Genomic DNA, 23806 nt, shown 5'->3' with positions numbered 1-23806 from the left:
GAAAGTGCAGGACAGCTATGGAAGAATGGTTGAAGGTGAAGTGCAAGGATGTTAAAAATTGTATGGTCCTCAGAAAAATAGATGCTGCATACAAGAAAATCAAGGAAACATTCGGAGAAAGGAAAACTAGGTGTACGAATATTAAGAGCTCAGACAGAAAACCACTTCTAGGGAAAGAGGACAAGGCAGAAATATGGCAGGAACATATCCAACAATTGTATCAAGGTAAAGATGTACATGATATGGTTCTGGAACAAGAAGAGGCTGTTGATGCTGATGAAATAAGAGACCCAATTTTGAGGTCAAATTTTGACAAAATTTTTAGAGACCTAAACAAGAACAAGGCAACTGGAATTGATGACATTCCCTGTGAATTACTGACTACCTTTAGGAGAAACCAGCATGGCGAGGTTATTCCATTTAATGTGCAAGATGTATGAGACAGGAGAATTGCCATCCAATTTTCGGCATTATGTTGTTTTACTTATTCCCAAGAAAGCCGCTGCTGACAAGTGTGAAAACTACCGCACCATTAGCTTAGTATCTCATGCCTGCAAAATTTTAACATGTATTATTTACAGAAGAATGGAAAGACAAGTTGAAACTGAGTTGGGAGAAGATCAATTTGGCTTCAGAACAAATGTAGAAACATGTAAAGCAATCCTGACTTTACGTCTGATCTTAGAGGATCGAGGATGGTTGTCTAGTTGTACTTCCTTTTAAAACAATAATCACCACCAATCACATCTTAGAGGATCAAATTAAGAAGGACAATCCCACATAGATGGTGTTTGTAGACCCTGAAAAGGCATTTGATAATGTTGATTGGACCAAGCTATTTGAGATTCTGAAGGTGTTCGGAATCAGGAACCAAGAATGAAATGTGAGCTCAATTTATTAAAAAAATTATGGCTCAGAAAAGATCAGCGTTTTCATGTTCATAATTAATTACTACTTTAAATCAAGAAGCGTTATTTAACTCTGAACTATTTCAATGAGAATTGATTGATATTTTGTAGCCTCCAGAGAAGCCTGGTGCAGGTCTTTCTATTTGACACCCACATATTCAATACTGTATCATGCAATGTTTAAATTACATTTCTAAACTAGGAACTAGTTTCGGCCTTGGGTGGCCATCATCAGCCTTAATGCAAAACTCTACAAACACATCCAGTACCTACAACAAACGTACAAACACACACAAAGTGTTAAAAACATCTGGGATGAACTATGTGCACAATGAGTAAAATATGACAAAATTAGAATCAGTTTCTAAAATTCTTAGATGTGTTGCATCATGTCAAAATGTTCCATTAGTGCTTGTTGTTAAAATGTAATGAAAATGCTGAAAAGTTCCTCTGTTGGACATTGTCAATGGTTGAATCAAGGATGGCACACAAAGATACGGTTAAATAACTGGCATGTTCTTAATTTGTAGCTGGTAGACATTCGCAATTCAATGTGGTGTCCATGAAGTTAACAAAGTATGTACTTTCTGTTCCATCAAGCCAGACTGGTTTTTCTTTGATTTTCTTTTCCTTGTCCATTTCACACAGCATACAAAGTTTTTATATGAGCTGCAGTTAGCAGGAGAAAAGTGAACTATTCTCTGTATTTATTCACACAGCCAAAGAACAACGTGACATTTGTTAGAAACTGTACTAACTATTTCAGGTTTTGTTTTGAAGTGGCAAGTTTGTAGTTATTTAACGTAACATTAGTTTGTTTTATATTTTGTGTATTTGATATATCGCAATATCTTGTAGGGTTTCATTCTATTCCTTGTGTTAATTATCTTACATCATTTTCATTAACAAATTCTCATTACAGTACTTTCATTTTACCCTATGTCAACAAATCTAGCATATTGTTGAATACGTTCAAGTCTGGAACTTATAAGTTCACCTGCATATACCCCAGCGTCAGTGGGTAGGGTCTGACACATCCCACTCTGATGAGTCTAGTGTCAGACCTAAGACAAAACGCTGGTTAATAGAGCAAATGCCTGAAAAGCCTTACATCTGATCTGTTTTTGACATTTTCCGGTATATCTACCGACATGAGACTGATGTTTTTGAGCACCTTCAAATACCAGCGGACTGAACCAGGATCGAACCTGCCAAGTTGGGGTTAGAAGGTTAGCACCTCCACCATGAGAGTCACTGAGTCCGGCTCCTTTAAAATAAAATATATTTGCTTCTACTGTTAAAATTAAAATTACAATATTGATTCAGTAGTCGATTGCCTGACAGGATGCCACTGTTATCACCTGATGCATTCCCCCTTTTATTAAAAAAAAAAAGAAAGAAAAAGAAAAACCTGCTGCATATATGCTGCTTGAAGCACAGGCAACACAAGTGGATAACTCCAGCCTACACCATACTGTACTGATTTGATGGCTTCTGCTCAAAACTATTTAAAAGGAAAGGAGTAATTGGTGGTGTAGCATAATTTATAAGCCATCTTGTGGCTACTTGAGTAAAGTCTGTATTAGTGGTTTTTAAGTTTATTTTCTGAATACAGTTAGGTGTATGAAATCTAAGAGATATTAGCACTCTTTTGATTGTTTCATTTTCGTTGTACACATTTTGAATAAACCTGTAGGAGTACCAATGTAGGGTGTGTGGTAGGCATACACATAGCATTCGTAGCAATACTGTCTACAGTTCAATGCTTCACCAGTCAACTGTCTTAGTGATGAATATGATACTTTTCCATAAACAGGGCAGGATCAGTGGCATAGCAGCAAACCCCGCAGTTCTGGAAACCTGGGGCTATAAGGGGCCTCTGGATATCATTGCCTCTGCTTGATTTAATGCGTTAATAGAAATGGATGTGCAAGCCTCCGATAACAATGTCTGAAATAATTTTAAATAACTCTGCTTTTAAATTTCTTTAATAATGGGGTGGATCTGAAGTCTCCAGTCTGGTGGTTAAAGGTGATTATTGATTTAAGAAGAAGTACAACTATGCAACCATCCTTTACATAACACTAAATCACAGAGAAAATATGGAAGGGATCCAACACTTCAAAAAATGAAGGTAACAGCCAAAGAAAGATATGGACCACAAAGGGTGTGAAAATGAAAGATTCACTAGGCCATGAATGCTCTAATAACGTCGGGGTCAGAAAAGAACAAGAGTCGGCCAAGGGAGGTTGGATAGGATAGATGAAAATGAGGAACCTGGCACAGTAGGTGGAAACAATGCCGGGACTAAGCTAAGGATCCCATGGTTGCCAACCCAGGCTCCCAAGGAAAGAGCCCCTGGGGCCCCTTTTAGTCGCCTCTTACAATAGGCAGGGGATACCATGGGTGTTATTCTACCGCTCCAGTCCACAGGGAGATCCAGGCATTAAAGACCAATGTATCACAGCATTTAGTATAGACCAATGGGTCAATAAACACATTATTTCAGGTTCGCGGCAGGGTTCAGATTTGGTGCAATCCAAATGAGGTCGTGGACTTCATTTGTCAACAAGGCACCATGCAAGCTAATGGTAGTTTGGTCCTGGTGTATGGTGTAGGATATGCTCCTTTTTACTGAGTGTCACTCTCGGTAGCCAGTATGTCTATCGGAATAATTACTTGTAAATACTCTCATATTTAGGCCCGTATTGAAATTCGTTATACAAGAATACAAATATTCATTTTTCACCTATTCAATACAAAAATGTTTTATTGTTAGGATTTTATCCTTGACATAATACTACAGTTGGCACATGTTTCACTCATCTACCGAGCATCTTCAGCCATTATAATGTCTTAAGGTTACGTTATAATCTTGATGTACTTACAATTAATCATACTTAATTATAGTCTTAACACTAATTAGTAAAATATTTTGCTGAATTGCAGTTGTATTATACAATGTATAGATTGACAGTTCATTTGTGATTAGAATTACAATGCCAAAGTTATAGTTAAAAGCTTGATTCAATAATATTGATGTCTAAAACTCAATGATAGCATGACACAATGTGAATCTCGCTAAAAAGTTTCATACATTTCTTCTTTCATTCTAATGGTGAGTGAACAACTATATATACTATAACATATTAAAATAGTCTTGATTAAAACTGCAATATCTGAAACTTTGAGACGATATTGCATAAAAGCATGAGCAGACTCTTCATACAATGGAAATGAAGATGCTTCGATGGACTCTTGGACTGAATCGATGTGACCACATAAGAAATGCAGATGTTCGACAAAGGCTTGGTATTGCTCCAATTGTGGAGAAAGTGAAGGAAGTGCATCTCCGCTGGTGCGGTCACGTTATGAGAAGGCAAGCTCAGTTGCTAAAACAGTTCTCCAAATTGATCCGGGAGGAATACAAGCACGTGGAAGGCCTTTAAAGTGGTGGACTGACAATATCAAGGCCGACATGAATGACGTTGGTTTAAAACCTGAAGATGTCAGCAATAGGATGAAATGGAGAAGATGTAGTAAAACAGTGGACCCTATGCTTTAGGATAAACACTAGGAAAGAAAGGGAAGAAGGCCATAGTCCCCACTTGAGCAAAATTTAAAGATGAAAAAGTCAACCGTTATTTAATTCATTTCTGATTTAGCAAAATTTTAGATAAGCAAACTTCAACAAATCAGTACATTATCCTTCGTGCAAACACAAAGGATCAATAATTTATGAGTCATAGTGCATGCGTAAGAATAAGATACTGCGACAGTGACCTCTCTGTTGCAGCGACCAGAAATTGTAAGTGCGCGCCTAGCTGTAGTGTGCAATGAAAGTGGGAACAGCTGCGCACGTAAGGGAGGCATTACCTGATCTGGCTATCTCCTAGCCCAGTGCCAAATCAAATTGTCACTAGCACGGATAGAAGCACTAGTATACAAATTTAACCCAATGCTGGAAGCATTTAGTTTCTATCGAGTCTACTAGGTATCAGAGGCATTGAGTAAATAAATACATACACGAAATAGTAAATAATACATCAAACTAACAGCCACTACGCACCATTGACTGGTGTTACCAAATGTTACTTTCAACCTGGTCTGTCATGTGCAGGTTATGTTGTGAGATGGAGAGCAGGCAATGGTATGACAATAAACGGGTTCAAAAGTCGGGTTGTGAGTTTCACAAATAGGAAAAGTCCTCTCAGTTTTGATTACTGCATTGATGGGGTGAAAGTTCCTTTTGGGGATCATTGCAAGTATCTGGGTGTTAATATAAGGAAAGATCTTCATTAGGGTAATCACATAAATGGGATTGTAAATAAAGGGTACAGATCTCTGCACATGGTTATGAGGGTGTTTATCGGTTGTAGTAAGGATGTAAAGGAGAGGGCATGTAAGTCTCTAGTAAGACCCCAACTAGAGTATGGTTCCAGTGTAAGGGACCCTCACCAGGAATACTTGATTCAAGAACTGGAAAAAATCCAAAGAAAAGCAGCTCAATTTGTTCTGGGTGATTTCAGACAAAAGAGTAGCATTACAAAAATGTTGCAAAGTTGGGCCGGGAAAAATTGGGAGAAAGAAGACGAGCTGCTCGACTAAGTGGTATGTAAGAAAAACTAAGAAACAATGTTAGGTTTTGGTCCACCCAATCAATACACATCACTTTACAAGTGAACTATTTAAATAAAAACACATTAAAAATATTTAGGGACATGTTTCATCTCTATTTGAAATTTCATCAGCCATAAAATCACATGGTAAATTACAAAACTCAAAAACCAGAAAGTGAAAAACTGGAAGAACCCAATGCCTTTTTAAGGACTATTTGAGAAACGCAAAAGCTATAAATATATATACATTATTTATATAAATTGACCTCACTTCTTGCAAAAACGTTTGTCTTCAATGTTAAAAAATGAAATATAACTTGAAATTGAAAAGCCTGCCATAACGTCTCGTATGGAATCAATGTCTATTGTTGCTGTCCATATTTAAAACGTAAGTTCCTTTTGAACTGTTGATAAAACATATTAAATATGTGTATATTTGTTCTCCTATGTTTTCTCAACGGTTCAAAAGGAACTCCCGTTTTAAATACGGACGGCAACAATAGACATTGATTCCGTATGAGACGTTATGGCAGGTTATCAATTTCAAGTTATATTTCATTTTTTAACATTGAAGACAAAAGTTTTTGCAGGAAGTGAGGTCAGTTTGTATAAATAATGTATATATATATACATATTTATATCTTTTGCATTTCTCAAATAGTCCTTAAAAAAGGCATTGGGTTCTTCCATTTTTTTCTGTTTCTGATTTTTGAGTTTTGCAATCTACCACGTGATTTTATGGCTGATGAAGTCTCAAATGGAGACGAAACATGCCCCTAAATATTTTTAATATGTTTTTATTTAAATAGTTCACTTGTAAAGTGATGTATATTGATTGGGTGGACCTAAACCTAATATTGTTTCTTAGTTTTAACTGTATCAATATGGATCTACACGATGAAGTTCATAAATTGTACTAAGTGGTATGTTCTGAGCTGTCAGTGGAGAGATAGCATGGAATGTATTAGTAGACGAATAACTTTGAGTGGTGTCTTTAAAAGTAGCTAGGACTAGTTGTCGTCAGGAAGGGCATCCGGCCGTAAAACAGGGCCAAATCCACATGTAAGTGACAGTTCGCACCCGCGACTTCACATGTGTGGGAAAAGCAATAGAAAAAGAAGTTGAATTTTACAGCGGTCGTACCCATCGTTCACTGGTTAATTAGCTTCCTCGGGAGATGATCTCGCGTTCTAATCCAAGCAACAAAAGAGAACAGAAAGATCGCATTTCATTTTAAGAGATCTACCTATAAAAAGAAAAGTATATTACTTTTATAACAGCAGCCTTGCAATGTCTTCCTACAAGAATGTAGAAGTAAACGGGAGTGAAATACCAGCACTCCGTTATCTATGAGTATGAGGTGAGGAAGTATGTACGATGAGTAACGCATGGTTGACAGCAGCAAGCCGCGCGGGGCATGTCGAGGGGAGAGGGATGAGATTCTGGGCTGCAATATCACTCTCCGAAGCCTTGCTCTCAGAAATACGTGCGGCATTTTTCCTCACCGCTTTCAAGTGTTGTAAATGGAAGTATGTGTCAGATGCTTCGTTAGACTTCCATCATTCTCAATCGAGGTTTGGGCTGCACGGATAGCCTTAGTAGCCTTCAATGTACACCACTGGTGTAATTCCATTTTGCAAACTGAAAGTACAAAACAAAAGTACAAGCAAGAGCACAATACCGTAGCGTCTTCTTTCCGCAAGTGTGACCAGGCATTGACCGAGAAAACACGCGATCAAAATGGACCTCGTCTCATTCTTGAGCGGGCGACCTTGAAAACGCGCCTTGTCTCGTGTCCCGCAGCGAGAAATCACGCTGTGTAGCCGATCCCATCCAAATTAGTGTTATGCATTTTCGACGTGAGATTTCACGCAGTAACACAGCGTGGAATCACGCAAGAGTGGCCCTGGCCTTATGCTATAGCTCATGCCATGTTAAGAAAACAGTATTGCTCTTATGACAACAAGGTTGCCATATCGAACAGATCTGCTTAACAGCTTCGCAGGAAAACCGTGGCTTATATAGTGCTGAAATTCGGTACTTAATTTCGAAATAAAAGGAGGAAGAAAGTAATCTGCAATTTTTTATCTAGGGTACATGGGTTGTAGGGCAGGGGAGGGCTTATTTCGGCTTTTACAGCAATATGGATAAACTACATGGATAAACTACTGCACATACAAAACCTCATTATTGAAGTTCAAGGTAAACTGGGAGAAAATAGACAATAGATATTATTTAAGGCTCGGGGTGAGGGGATGCAGTTAATTGCATTTAATAAATTTTCCAGGCAACGACGGGCACTGCTGTGCCGTCATATCACCCCCATGCAAGGAATGGTAACATTTAAATGCGCTTGGGAAAATGTGGTAAATATGTGGCAAAAATAAAATGCGCTTACGAAACAAAAGCTAAATCAAAAACCAAGCAAGATAAAAATCATAGCGAATTTCTGTATCGGTACAAGTCATGCCGTGATGTATCGCTGCACACCACAGCATCAAAATCTTCAGTAACAAGTGCTGTACAGTACAGGTATATTGGAACACACAAATAAATATATGACTTCTCTTCAAAAGTGATAAGCTGCCGACGATTCACAGCGTAACGGATTATGCGTAACATGTACCGTACCAGAGCAACTCAGAAGGAAAATGAAGGAAGGCAATAAAACAATGGCTGTTCTCGCCATTGTGCTTCCTCCCTGCGAAGGTATTTATTAAATAGAGAATGTTAAGTAAATATTGTAATAACTCACGGGCAAAAACATGTCTCATCCATTTTTTCTTTCATAATACAATATAAAGTACATTATAATATTCCTCATTCACGAGAAATTATGAGTGTTTAAGAGGGGGTGTTCACTTCTTGTAGGTCCATAAGAGCAATACTGTTTTCCTAACATGGGATGAGGTATAATCTATATATATAAAATAAGAGTTTTGTCTGTACATTGCTGAGAATTTGAAAAGCATGGTACTTCTGTTTCAGTCATGTCCACAGTAATAAGGAAATGCACTTTTTACTTTTCCGTAATGTCTGTCTGTCTGTCTGTCTGTCTGTCTGTCTGTCTGTCTGTACGCGCATCACGAGAAAACGGCTGAAGGAAATTTAATGAAAATCGGTATGTGAAGTCGGAGGATGAGCCACTACAATCTAGGCTATAAATCATTTTATTTACGCTGAGTGAAATGGTAGTTTAGGGGAAGGTCTAAGATCTGATTCTGAAATATTTATATTATTATTGTCCCTATCGATAAATACTACCAAACTAAAGTTATATAGAATTACATTTCTGATAATTTATGTTTATCATTCAGTTTTACCGTACCGACTATGATAAGAGCGATATTTCAGAATCGGGAGAAAACTAAATGTGAAGCCTACAATATCGGAAGTGCAAAAACATTGACCATTGTTTGTTGTGAAGTTTTTTGTCTCTTATGCTACTACTCAACTCCTATAGATGGGATTACTGTTGCGTACCGAGTATAACAGCCTGTCTGAATATTGGCGAGAAATAGCTTCTTTAGCATGCTATTCCTCTGTTTCATACATTTTCTGATACTGTTGGTATGTAACACATTGGTTCATCATAGTATTCCAGCTATTCGATACCTACTCTGATGCGCTCTTTTGAATCAGCAGTGTGCATACTTAAAGCAGAGGCTCACTTAGTAGTAGAAGTAGTAGTAGTATGACCTGTTTTAGAATTACAATTATGCCTATTTCAAATTAAAGCAGCACAATTCACTAAATAACTCAAAATTCAACCATGAAAAGAGTCGTTTCTTATGAAAAGCTTCTGCCTCTTTTATTCAATTTTACATTCATTTTACTCCAAATTAGCAGTAAAGAGGAGAGGGGGGTTCTCCTCTGTAACTAATTGATAAGTACCAATAAACAATAATAATAATAAACTATTAATCATTGCCCCACGTTGGGCGCCAATTGTAATATTTGTGAATAATAATAAAATTATGAATAAAAATATGTAAATAAATAAAGTACTTGAAATAAATTAATAAAATAATTAATCGAAATATCCGTAGTATGGGCGCCAGAATGGTTCCCTCGAATTTGAATAGACTTGATGTGGTGGAATTATTTTGACTTCTCTTATCCTGATTTGTAGTACCAACAACTTTAACAACCTCTCTATTTCTTTATTTTATAATACTCGACTCACTAAAACATTTCTTTATACTCCAAAATACATATGAAACACTTCACCGACGTAGTTTGTAGAATTCCAACCACACCTAACAAGTGCGCCTACGCTGATAAGCCCAACAGATGTGCCAGTCATTCAGCCCCACGTTGGGCACCAATTGTAACTAATTGATAAATGCCAATAAACGATAATAATAATAATAATAATAATAATAATAATAATAATAATAATAATAATAATAATAATAATAATAATAAACTATAATCGTTGCCCCACGCTGGGCGCCGATTGTAACTTTTTGTGAATATCAAAAAATTAATAATAACATAATAATAATAATTAACTATAATCATTGCCCCACGCTTGGGTGTAATTTGTAACTGTATGATAATTACCAATAAATAAAACTAAAATATCATAAATCAAAATAAATAAAATAATTGAAATTAATTAAATTAATAAAATAATTAATCGAAATGTCCGTTGGATGGGCGCCAGAGTTCACCAGAATGGATCCCTCAAATTTAAATAGAGCATGGTAATTCTTTATCTCCCAGGCCGTGTACTGCGTACTGCTACATCTGCTGTAGGCCTTAGCTAACCTCCTGAAAACGACTAAATAGGTAGGAACTGCGCCTCGGTTCATCAATAACTCCACTGATTCTAAAATATTTAACTATATTCTCAATAAAATCCGTGCACGAGCACCTCATAAACACACCAAAATATACATATAATACACTCACAAAAGATTGTTGGAAGACTCCATATTTACAACAATAACAATGAAAACAGTGGAAAAACGAAAGCGAGAACTAAGCCACCATTTGTAGCTAGTCCGTTGAACAACGTACATATATGCAGATAAGAACCCTTCGCTGTCTCTGTATTAACACGACTTGCCGATTCTCATAATCGGCACTTATTATATCACACAGATATTGTACCTCATGATACTGTGTTCATTGAGTCTAACACTTGTTTTAAACATATATTCACTTGAGCAACACACGCTTGTCGATCCTGAACATAAATTATGGAAAGTCTGTAATAGTTTTCACCAACATATAATACCAGGCCACCACAAGTGCTACAAGATCCACTGCGTAAGCACTCCACAGTTATAGGTCACGTTCCACAAGTATAAAAAGACTACGTTCCACGAACGTTTGACGTCCAGTCCCGTATGGTGTAACCGTGTCACTCCAGTACCGTATACGTTATCCATTTTCGCTCCCGTGTGTGTTAGTACTACTTCCTTCCCGTACAGTGTGTGTTACTTCCTGCCGTTTACATGCTAAATAGACATCATCATTCCCCTTCCTCTCACATGATACGCCGAGATTGTTCCTGGCCAGCCAATCATGGTAGATCCTCGTGTCAAGACCACGCCCTGGATTTCTTCCTGCTCCCAAGAAAATAACAAACTCTGGGCTGTTTCACATGAGTCCATGAGTACAAAAACAAGCTCATCTCATCAGACTGGGATATATACATGACGCATGCAAGTTTCCAAGTTCAATATAGCAATGTTCTCCCAGCCTTTGTACAAAACAAATTACTCATACCACATATGGAGACCTCCGAGCTTACAAATATTAATGACAAAATATACATATGAAATACTGATGATAATGATAATAATAATATTAATAATAATAATATCTCACTTCTACATATAGTGCGAGGGTGTGATATATGTACTATTACACATGCACCATTCCTACTGACGTCATTGTAATGGCCTATGTTCATTTCAGTTAGCAAAACCACTAAGACAGTCTTTCTGAGGATGTAAAACGACAGGCGAAGAGTGAGTGCCTCCCATTATAATGAAAACTCCCCAACCTGATTGTGACTTATGGTAGGCAAGCAGGCCTGCCATTACAATGAAAATTCCTTAACCCAGTCGTCATATGAGAAAAGACGTTTGGTGACTTCTCCGTCGCATTTCTAGGGTAACGATAAGTGCTATGGAATTTAATACAATCTTGCTCACAACGTGTACACTACCTAACCTAGAATTCTGTATACAACGTAAAATTCCGTAGCGAAGCACGGGTACATCAGCTAGTATAACATAAATTTCACACTACTGATTACATGTCATTACAAACAAACTAGAATATACAGTACCTGTTCAAACATCGCCAGTGTGAGTGAAGCGAGACAGTGCTTTCCATGAAACGTTCCATTCTTGAAGGTGATATCTCGTATGTTGATGCACTCATCGAACCGCCCAAGTGATATCAGAGAGGAGGACAACACACCCTCCGGGATCTTAGTAGAGGCATCAAACACTGTAACAACATAACATACATTGAGTTAAAAGGAAATAGTGGGAAGGAAGTTCTACGTATGTCTCTTTAATCTTTTTTCTATCGAGCAAATGTCCGCGCGGTTTGAGTCACGTGGCTATCAGCTTGCCTTCGGGAGATAGTGGGTTCGAACCCCACTGTTGGCAGCCCTGGTGGTTTCCCATTTTCACACCAGGCATACACTGGGGCTGTACCTTGATTAAGGCCACGGTCGCTTCATTCCCACTCTTACCCCTTTCCTATCCCATTGTCTCCGTAAGACCTATCTGTGTCGGTGCGACGTAAAGCAAATAGTAAAAAATAAAAATTTAAAACAATTTCTCTAAAATTTCCTCGTCTTGGAGTTTCCACGATCGTTTTAACTGAATACATGTTCTCATATGGGTTGTACGACGACAATGAAAGGTGGAACCGGCCACTCAGACACACTGACGGAGATGAGTATGGTATAGGCCTGTAAAGGACACAGACTACGACGAGAAGATTGCGGCAAGTATGACAGTCATAATAAACGGCTGTTGGTGATGTACTTTACCCTGCTCAATGTGATGTGCGCATAGTATAAACAAAACACTATAACCAAAGAGCTAGAATAACATAGAGAGACGGAAGCGCTGCCTGGCTGAAGCTAATTGAACGAATGTCCGCCATGTTTTCGGTGGTCACATAAGCAAGGCGGCGCGGCGTGGCTGTCGAATGACGAAAAATATTGCAAAATATGCATCGTAGAATCACTGGTGCAAAATTAAAGACCGTTAGCCGAAAGCTTAGAGTATTAATAATCATAGAGTGCGCATAGCGCCTCTTCATCCATGTTGAGGAGCGAGGCCAACACCACGATCAGCTGATTGTAGGGTTATTCGAAAAGGATATAAGGTGAATCGTCATACAGTGACATACGAACGGCCATGAAATTGGAATACGACCGTTACCCCGCTTGGCTATTGTGGTTAAGCGTAAATTACAATAAAAAACAGCGGACATAAATGAGTATTTATGAAGGAAGTCCTTAAAACGAGATAGGTTACAAATTCATGCTGACCCAGTGGCTTATGCTGAGATCAAGACGTGGGCTACCACTGGACTTAGGTTACACCTTTTCGATAGTTGGTTTAGTGAACGTCAAGCCTTAAGCGTTTTGAGCTTCAGCCAATAGCCAACGGAGAAGCCTGCTGTGCTGTCAAGGCTGCTTCACAAGCTACTGCCATGGCCTCGGCCTCTGCCACTGCCAATACTCAACACCTGATCAGTCGAGATGGTAGCCTAAGGTTTAGCAAATTGAAGGCCAGCTTTGTGGCTAAATGGAGAGAATGCTTGCCTTTGGCCCGATGGCCCGGGTTCAATTTTCAGAATCAATCCCCTCATACTGTTAATTCCCCTGGCTTGGGGACTGGGTGTTTATGACGTCTTCGCCATTCATTTTATCCTCACTAGGTTACCACCAAGCTTATACAGATGTTATGCACCATTATTATTATTATTTATTATTATTATTATTATTATTATTATTATTATTATTATTATTATTATTATTATTATTATTATTATTATTATTATTATTATTATTATTATTATTATTATTAAACTAAAATGTTGAATTTCACAGCGGTCGTACCCATCGTTCACTGGTTAATTAGCTTCCTCGGGAGATCAGTGGTGGTGTTCGACCCATGATCACGGGTTCGATTCCAACCAACAAAACAGAACACTAAACCTGAAATATTGCATTTCATTTTAGCAGATCTAGCGTACCTATAAAAATGAAACTATATTGCTCCTATAACAGCAGCACTGCAGTGTCTTCCTACAAGGATGTAGAAGTAAACGGGAATGAAATACCAGCGCTCTGTTATCTATATAATTAAGTCAGAAGGATGAGATAAGGAAATATATACGATGAGTAACGCATGGTTGATAGTTAGCAGTGGCGATCTGACGGACCGAAGCCTACCACACCTATCCCCCGTGGTCCCCGCGCCTATCAGGCATACAGCAGCAAGCCGCTTGAGGTGAGTCGAAGGGAGTGGGACGAGAGTCTGGGCTGCAATATCAGTCTCCAAAGCCTTGTTCTCAGAAATACGTGCGACGTTTTTTCTCATTGCTTTCAAGGTTTGTAAATGGAACAATGTGTCAGATGCTTACACTATAATGTGCTTTAGATTTCCACCGTTCTCATTCGAGGTTTGGCCTTCACTGATAGCCTTGGTAGCCCTCAGTATACGCCACTGTTCTGACCATATATTTAAACGTATTGTATCCCCATGAGTACCACTATAAATATTTATTTGTTTCTTCTTCTTCTTCTTCTTCTTCTTGCCTTCGGGCCTTCTAAGGACCACGTTACAATTTCAGTTCTGCCTCCGTAGTTGTTCTTTCATTTTCTTCCAGTATTCTTTCATTGTTTCACTGTGCTTCTTTTCCCTGTCTTCAGTCCACTTTGTGCCGTTTTCTTTTCCTTCCTCCCTTGGAATCCTTCCATTTGTAAGACTTTCTTCCTAAAAAATCTTTCTTTCCAATAATTCTTCTTCTCGTATGTTATTCCTTTCCAGGTCTTTCTTGACTTTTTTGAATCCAGGTGGTAGTTGAAGATTGGTTTAGTTAGTCTATTGTCATCCATTCTGTAAATGTGTCCAAGAAATAGCAATCTCCTTTTTCTTATTGTTTCTGTTATGTTTTCTGTGTTCTGGTAAATTTCATTGTTACTTCTTAATATCCAAAACTCTGCAATTCTTAGCGTACCTAATATTTTCCTTATAATTCTTCTTCCTAATATTTCTAATTTATTTATTTATTTATTTATTTATTTATTTATTTATTTATTTATTTATTTATTTATTTATTTATTTATTTATTTATTCATTTATTTATTTATTTATTTATTTATTACCGAGCTCGATAGCTGCAGTCGCTTAAGTGCGGCCAGTATCCAGTATTCGGGAGATAGTGGGTTCGAACCCCACTGTCGGCAGCCCTGAAGATGGTTTCCGTGGTTTCCCATTTTCACACCAGGAAAATGCTGGGGTTGTACCTTAATTAAGGCCACGGACGCTTCCTTCCCATTCCTAGGCCTTTCCTGTACCATCGTCGCCATAAGATCTATCTGTGTCGGTGCGACGTAAAGCAAATAGCAAAACAATATATATATATTGAAACGGGAACGCCCTACGAGCATTCACGTTTCATATTTTATTAAGAGGAGCTCGCTAACACCCGGCCGTAAGCATTTAAAACTTGCGCCGAGCGCACAGGCATAGTGGGAACTGCAAGCAAGCTCGCGACGTTCTAGAACACCGGCCAAGGACAAGCGACGTCACGCAGAAGGTTCCTTCGTGTTCCATAGCATTGCTGCATGAACGAAATATAATATCAATATTTCAATAACGTCACCTTGCAGGCAGGAATAATGAACGCTGCTAGCCGAAATTTCGTGTCAATCGGTGTGAAGATGGCCAAGATATAAAATTTTCTTGGGGCCCACATGTGTAGCCACGCCCACCGGCCTTCGGCAATATAAGCGAGTCGCCAGCCTGGGGTAAAGCAGAATGTGTGCAGTGTGCAGCTGCAGCGTGCTGTAGGCAGAGAGTGAGGGGAGTCGGCAGTAAGCCGTGAGTTCAGTGAGTGTGTGCAAGTAAGCACGTCGCGACATAATTCGTCACTCGGTCCGGCTGTATACTTGAGTTCAGAACGTTCGTGTTAAAAGCTTTCTCCGTGGTCTTGTTTTGCGATAATGTTTCTAGCCAGCCTTGATTTCATTTAAAGACTGTGTTTCTCGCATATACTGTGCCAGCCTTGATTTCATTTAAAGACTGTGTGAAAATAGCGACAGTGTTTCTAGCATAGACTGTGCCGACCTTCATTTCATTTAAAGACTGTGTCTATCCGTTGAACTGTGTTCGTAATAAACTGTGCCAACATTCCCTCTTAAAGACAGTGGAATGCAGTATCGTGATTTCTTTCCGAAGAACCATGCCAATTCCCATCATAACCTGTTCAGAATCACGTATGATCTTAAGTGCCAGTGATAATCTTCTAAAAATTACGACGTAATAGAACTTGGACTGTCATTTATTTCAACAAGTGTATTGTGCTCATGGAGTACAGTGCAGAGACTGTACCCGGTAAATTTAATTTTCTTTATGAAGTGCTTAATCACTGCACCTCGGAAGGTCCTAGATTGTTTTCGTTTGTTTATTATTCCAAATACGATAATTCCTTCCATCTTATCCTCGTGGAACTGTGACTCTAACTTTATCCTTGCTGCTAAAGTGCGTTCAACATCATTGACTGTGGGAACTATTTCGGTGTGCTTCGCCTTAGAGAAGTGTCACACCAGTGTCCCATGACGTCCAATGTGGAAGCTCCACATTTCCCCGTTCCTGCCTCAGGTTCGAGTCATCAACACTAATACAGAGAAAACACCAACGACGGAAGACAACGCCGACGCCGACCGCAAGACGACGCAGCCGCCGCAGGACGACGTCCTCTCCACGCCTTCAGGGACAACTCCGCGATTCAGCTGTAAAAGGTGACATAATTCTTTGCATATCTATTGAATAAACTGAAGGACCCACTTAATCATGAAATTTTTTTTCACTACCCTTCTCTCTCACTCTCTTAGCATGGGCCGTACACGCCTTGTCGTTCCTCATGCTCTCCGATAAACTGAAGTACGGGCGTTCCTGTTTCAGAGAGAAGGTAGTGAATAGTGGCACCCATGACGTTGGGGCCCGATTAAAGAGAGTGAATAGTGGCACCCGTGACATTGGGGCCAGATTAAAGAGAGTAAAGTGATAAAAATTAACTTTGAAATCAGTGATATCTTAACTTACCAATTCAAATAAAAGTGCATAGTACATACGTTAATTCCAGTTCAGTGAATGTGTTAAAATTTTACGAAGATCAATTCAATGACTTTGACGAAATTTTAAACTTTTGGCACAGAACTCTGATTAAGTTTATGGCACAAGTGAATATTTTTTTCTTTCTCTTTCTCTTGTTATGTAAAACATTTCAGGCATAATATTTATGCACAGTCTCATATAAATTTTTGATATTTATGTCAGTGAAACATTGAACTTTACCATTGGAAAATAATGGTGATATTTAATTTTATGCACAAGTGTTTGATATTTTGTGTTGATGAAATTTTGAACTTAAAGAATCTAACGCGGCCCTGGAAGCCACTAAGGCTAGTATAGGTCAACTTAGGGAGTCTAATGAAGTAACTAATCGTAATATCACTCAACTAAGGGAGGCTAATGAAGTAACTAATCGTAGTATCACTCAACTAAGGGAGTCTAATGAAGTAACTAATCGTAATATCACTCAACTAAGGGAGGCTAATGATGCCAACATTGTAAAATTGACAGAATCTGTTGATCAAAAGTTTGCAGAATTTAATAAGAATTTGAAACGTAGGCTCAATAGTGCAGGTGCCGAAATTGAAAAACAATTTAAAGAATCTAACAAAAGAATGGATTCTAAGTTTACGAAAATAAATGAAAGATTAACACGTGACTTAGAAACCATTAAGAAAGATATAAAATCACAAGTGGCGGAGGACTTAAAACTTGCTCTCCCGTCTTCTTCTCAGGAAGTCCTTAAAGAAGTAGAAAGCTTAAAGGAAGAATTTCAAGAGTCCCATGCTCAATTATCTCTTGCGCAAACTAAAATCGCTTCTATTCAAGACAAACTTCATGAATCTGTTAAAAATAATTTCATGAAGTTGGGAAACGAAATTACTCTTCTGAAAAGTCAGCAAGAGGAGGCCGATAAACGTGTCAAGACTCAGTTAGAAAATGCTCACACGCAGATTACTCGTATCTGTCGCGATGTAGCGGAAGTCAAGACCGACATAGAAAAGGAGGTCAAGGAAATTGAGAATTCCGTACAGGGGAAAATTAAAACCCTAAAACTTGAACTCCAAGGAGGTATAGAATCTCTCGACAGCAAAGTATCGCAAATCGAACAGGATGTTTCATCATCTAGCCTTCACAACACTAGTGGAGAATCCATGAATGTTTCCACAGTTTTCAAAATAACTGAGGAAAAACCAGCCAAATTTTCGGGGAAGGAGGAGTATACTGCTAAGGAGTTTCTCCTCAACCTCGAAGAGTTCTTTCAAGAAAATCACGTTAAGACCGACCGTCGTTTACGAATAGCATCTCGATTGTTAGAAGGCAAGGCGTTAATGTGGTTTACCGCTTTTAAATTCAGTATTAACACTTACGAAGAGTTTAAGGAAGCCTTACTTAGACGATTTTGGAGTGCTGAGGCTCAGCACCTGATAAAACTTCAATTATACTCCAGAAAGTGTAACACATCCGTTAATTCCTCGCGATATTCAAATTATCTTATATCTCAACTTAAAAAGATGCAGTTTTTCGACCCTCCTTTGCCGGAGCAAGAACTTATTCAGGTCATAACGCTGCAATTTCCACCAAATGTTCAGGAAATATTGGTGGCAGCAAACGTCCAGGACTTGGAGCAGCTCGATGATGTCCTGAGGAAACGCGATACTGCGCACACTCAGAGCGCAGCAAAAGCAGGTCGAACCAAAGAAACTACGACCAACTTTACGGAAATGAAGACTCCGGTTCAAGTAAATCCAGAACCGCGAGAAGAAAGAGAAACTCGCCGAGATATTCCGTTTCGGTACGGAAGATCTAGGAATCGTCCCTACGAAGGGAGGGCCAAGTTTCAACCTGGACCTTCATGGAGGCAGGCAGCTAACCAACCCAATGATAATAGGAACTCCCAGCGGGAAGAATTAGAGAAACGTTGGAGAGAGACTACGGAATATGTAAGGAATGAGAACAGGGAAGAGGGCTTACCTGGAGCAGCTTCTTTGGAATACCAGGCAGAGATGCAGAGAAGAAATGAGAGAACGGAAATGGATCCAAGAGCTACGGGTACAAAAAAAAACTTTGTCGAAGCAATAAAGAGTTTGCCTGAAAACCCGGAGGGAGGAGAAGTAGTATGTAGCGCACTCATTAACCATTGGTATTTAGAGGATGCAGATTTACTATATGAGGATTCAACACCACGACAGCCTCAGATACAACGCGGCTTACCGATCATTATCATTAAGTTAGGCAATATGATTGTCCACTCTTTAGTAGACTCAGGATCGCAAGCCTCACTAATTTCGCAGAAATTAATAGATGTGGCGCAGGAGACGACCTACATCTCCATCTTGCCGGTTGCTCAAGTTAAGGTTAAAGGCATAGTTCCTGACAAAGCTATTAAATGCAAATTCCAAGCGTTTCTTGAGTTAGAAATTGGTGGTGTTAAGTTCCAACATCTATTTTTGATCTTGACGCAAATGAAATTTGACTTAATCCTTGGATCAGACTTTCTCATTCAACGTGGGGGAATCATTGATTATCCCGCTAATGTGATTAAATTTTTCCACGTCGAATCTGTAGGGCTACAGTTGGTTACTTATAATGACGTGAAGAATCCGGAATGTGAGACCCCGGTGGACATAGTAGAAGGCAAGATGAGCGAGGCTCCGCCTGTCGAAGAAAGCGTCCACAAAGAGGGGGATGGCGTCCATTATCGATGATGAGTTGAACGAGGACCACTACAACTTCACGCTTTACGCCAATGTAGCGGAAAGCCCAGATTACGATGATGATGAAGTAATAAAGGCAATCCAAGAGCTCTTCAAGAAGTTTCCAGATGTATTTTCCGAGAAACCTGGAGTCATTAAGGGTTTCAAGCACCACTTAGATGTTACTGACACTTCACCTTATAAGGAACGGCCTTATCCGATACCCATGAAGTACTTGGAAGAAGCTCGGGTCATCATTAAACAGATGGAGAATGATGGAATCATATCAAAATGCGTCACACCTTACATTAATCCTCTGGCTATAGTGAGAAGACTGTTCAAGTTTTTGAAATACTTTACTAGGAGATGAGCGAAAAGAAAATCGCCCAGCAATTTTCTTTTTCCCGAGCAGGGGGGGAGATGAAACGGGAACGCCCTACGAGCATTCACGTTTCATTCTTTTATTAAGAGGAGCTCGCTAACACCCGGCCGTAAGCATTTAAAACTTGCGCCGAGCGCACAGGCATAGTGGGAACTGCAAGCAAGCTCGCGACGTTCTAGAACATCGGCCAAGGACAAGCGACGTCACGCAGAAGGTTCCTTCGTGTTCCATAGCATTGCTGCATGAACGAAATATAATATCAATATTTCAATAACGTCACCTTGCAGGCAGGAATAATGAACGCTGCTAGCCGAAATTTCGTGTCAATCGGTGTGAAGATGGCCAAGATATAAAATTTTCTTGGGGCCCACATGTGTAGCCACGCCCACCGGCAATCGGCAATATAAGCGAGTCGCCAGCCTGGGGTAAAGCAGAATGTGTGCAGTGTGCAGCTGCAGTGTGCTGTAGGCAGAGAGTGAGGGGAGTCGGCAGTAAGCCGTGAGTTCAGTGAGTGTGTGCAAGTAAGCACGTCGCGACATAATTCGTCACTCGGTCCGGCTGTATACTTGAGTTCAGAACGTTCGTGTTAAAAGCTTTCTCCGTGGTCTTGTTTTGCGATAGTGTTTCTAGCCAGCCTTGATTTCATTTAAAGACTGTGTTTCTCGCATAAACTGTGCCAGCCTTGATTTCATTTAAAGACTGTGTGAAAACAGCGATAGTGTTTCTAGCCAGCCTTGATTTCATTTAAAGACTGTGTTTCTCGCATATACTGTGCCAGCCTTGATTTCATTTAAAGACTGTGTGAAAACAGCGACAATGTTTCTAGCATAGACTGTGCCGACCTTCATTACATTTAAAGACTGTGTCTATCCGTTGAACTGTGTTCGTAATAAACTGTGCCAACATTCCCTCTTAAAGACAGTGGAATGCAGAATCGTGATTTCTTTCCGAGGAACCATGCCAATTCCCATCATAACCTGTTCAGAATCACGTATGATCTTAAGTGCCAGTGATAATCTTCTAAAAATTACGACGTAATAGAACTTGGACTGTCATTTATTTCAACAAGTGTATTGTGCTCATGGAGTACAGTGCAGAGACTGTACCCGGTAAATTTAATTTTCTTTATGAAGTGCTTAATCACTGCACCTCGGAAGGTCCTAGATTGTTTTCGTTTGTTTATTATCCAAATACGATAATTCCTTCCATCTTATCCTCGTGGAACTGTGACTCTAACTTTATCCTTGCTGGTAAAGTGCGATCAACATCATTGACTGTGGGAACTATTTTGGCGTGCTTCGCCTTAGAGAAGTGTCACACCAGTGTCCCATGACGTCCAATGTGGAAGCTCCACATTTCCCCATTCCTGCCTCAGGTTCGAGTCATCAACACTAATACAGAGGAAACACCAACGACGGAAGACAACGCCGACGCCGACCGCAAGACGACGCAGCCGCCGCAGGACGACGTCCTCTCCACGCCTTCAGGGACAACTCCACGATTCAGCTGTAAAAGGTGACATAATTCTTTGCATATCTATTGAATAAACTGAAGGATCCACTTAATCATGAATTTTTTTTCACTACCCTTCTCTCTCACTCTCTTAGCATGGGCCGTACACGCCTTGTCGTTCCTCATGCTCTCCGACAAACTGAAGTACGGGCGTTCCTGTTTCAGAGAGAAGGTAGTGAATAGTGGCGTCTTCTTCTCAGGAAGTCCTTAAAGAAGTAGAAAGCTTAAAGGAAGAATTTCAAGAGTCCAATGCTCAATTATCTCTTGCGCAAACTAAAATCGCTTCTATTCAAGACATACTTCATGAATCTGTTAAAAATAATTTCATGAAGTTGGGAAACGAAATTACTCTTCTGAAAAGTCAGCAAGAGGAGGCCGATGAACGTGTCAAGACTCAGTTAGAAAATGCTCACACGCAGATTACTCGTATCTGTCGCGATGTAGCGGAAGTCAAGACCGACATAGAAAAGGAGGTCAAGGAAATTGAGAATTCCGTACAGGGGAAAATTAAAACCCTAAAACTTGAACTCCAAGGAGGTATAGAATCTCTCAACAGCAAAGTATCGCAAATCGAACAGGATGTTTCATCATCTAGCCTTCACAACACTAGTGGAGAATCCATGAATGTTTCCACAGTTTTTAAAATAACTGAGGAAAAACCAGCCAAATTTTCGGGGAAGGAGGAGTATACTGCTAAGGAGTTTCTCCTCAACCTCGAAGAGTTCTTTCAAGAAAATCACGTTAAGACCGACCGTCGTTTACGAATAGCATCTCGATTGTTAGAAGGCAAGGCGTTAATGTGGTTTACCGCTTTTAAATTCAGTATTAACACTTACGAAGAGTTTAAGGAAGCCTTACTTAGACGATTTTGGAGTGCTGAGGCTCAGCACCTGATAAAACTTCAATTTACTCCAGAAAGTATAACACTTCCGTTAATTCCTCGCGATATTCAGATTATCTCATATCTCAACTTAAAAAGATGCAGTTTTTCGACCCTCCTTTGCCGGAGCAAGAACTTATTCAGGTCATAACGCTGCAATTTCCACCAAATGTTCAGGAAATATTGGTGGCAGCAAACGTCCAGGACTTGGAGCAGCTCGATGATGTCCTGAGGAGACTCGATACTGCGCACACTCAGAGCGCAGCAAAAGCAGGTCGAACCAAAGAAACTACGACCAACTTTACGGAAATGAAGACTCCGGTTCAAGTAAATCCAGAACCGCGAGAAGAAAGAGAAACTCGCCGAGATATTCCGTTTCGGTACAGAAGATCTAGGAATCGTCCCTACGAAGGGAGGGCTAAGTTTCAACCTGGACCTTCATGGAGGCAGGCAGCTAACCAACCCAATTATAATAGGAACTCCCAGCGGGAAGAATTAGAGAAACGTTGGAGAGAGACTACGGAATATGTAAGGAATGAGAACAGGGAAGAGGGCTTACCTGGAGCAGTTTCTTTGGAATACCAGGCAGAGATGCAGAGAAGAAATGAGAGAACGGAAATGGATCCAAGAGCTACGGGTACAAAAAAAAACTTTGTCGAAGCAATAAAGAGATTGCCTGAAAACCCGGAGGGAGGAGAAGTAGTATGTAGCGCACTCATTAACCATTGGTATTTAGAGGATGCAGATTTACTATATGAGGATTCAACACCACGACAGCCTCAGATACAACGCGGCTTACCGATCATTATCATTAAGTTAGGCAATATGATTGTCCACTCTTTAGTAGACTCAGGATCGCAAGCCCCACTAATTTCGCAGAAATTAATAGATGTGGCGCAGGAGACGACCTACATCTCCATCTTGCCGGTTGCTCAAGTTAAGGTTAAAGGCATAGTTCCTGACAAAGCTATTAAATGCAAATTCCAAGCGTTTCTTGAGTTAGAAATTGGTGGTGTTACGTTCCAACATCTATTTTTGATCTTGACGCAAATGAAATTTGACTTAATCCTTGGATCAGACTTTCTCATTCAACGTGGGGGAATCATTGATTATCCCGCTAATGTGATTAAATTTTTCCACGTCGAATCTGTAGGGCTACAGTTGGTTACTTATAATGACGTGAAGAATCCGGAATGTGAGACCCCGGTGGACATAGTAGAAGGCAAGATGAGCGAGGCTCCGCCTGTCGAAGAAAGCGTCCACAAAGAGGGGGATGGCGTCCATTATCGATGATGAGTTGAACGAGGACCACTACAACTTCACGCTTTACGCCAATGTAGCGGAAAGCCCAGATTACGATGATGATGAAGTAATAAAGGCAATCCAAGAGCTTTTCAAGAAGTTTCCAGATGTATTTTCCGAGAAACCTGGAGTCATTAAGGGTTTCAAGCACCACTTAGA

At 39.7% G+C, this 23806-nt stretch overlaps 1 protein-coding gene across 1 annotated transcript in view; it reads right to left on the bottom strand.

Moving 5' to 3' along the window:
- LOC136864267 (nose resistant to fluoxetine protein 6) overlaps positions 1 to 23806 on the bottom strand; it is a 165828-nt gene that overhangs the window by 136036 nt on the left and 5986 nt on the right. Inside the window, exon 2 of the mRNA XM_068226691.1 lies at positions 11835 to 11998. Within this exon, the coding sequence (XP_068082792.1) occupies positions 11835 to 11998 (164 nt within the window). The remainder of the gene's footprint in view (positions 1 to 11834; positions 11999 to 23806) is intronic.

The sequence above is a fragment of the Anabrus simplex genome, chromosome 1 (genome assembly GCF_040414725.1).
Source record: "Anabrus simplex isolate iqAnaSimp1 chromosome 1, ASM4041472v1, whole genome shotgun sequence".
NCBI classification, from domain to species: domain Eukaryota; kingdom Metazoa; phylum Arthropoda; class Insecta; order Orthoptera; family Tettigoniidae; genus Anabrus; species Anabrus simplex.
The sequence above is the reverse complement of the archived record's forward strand: the minus strand, read 5'-3'. Positions and strand labels throughout refer to the sequence as shown.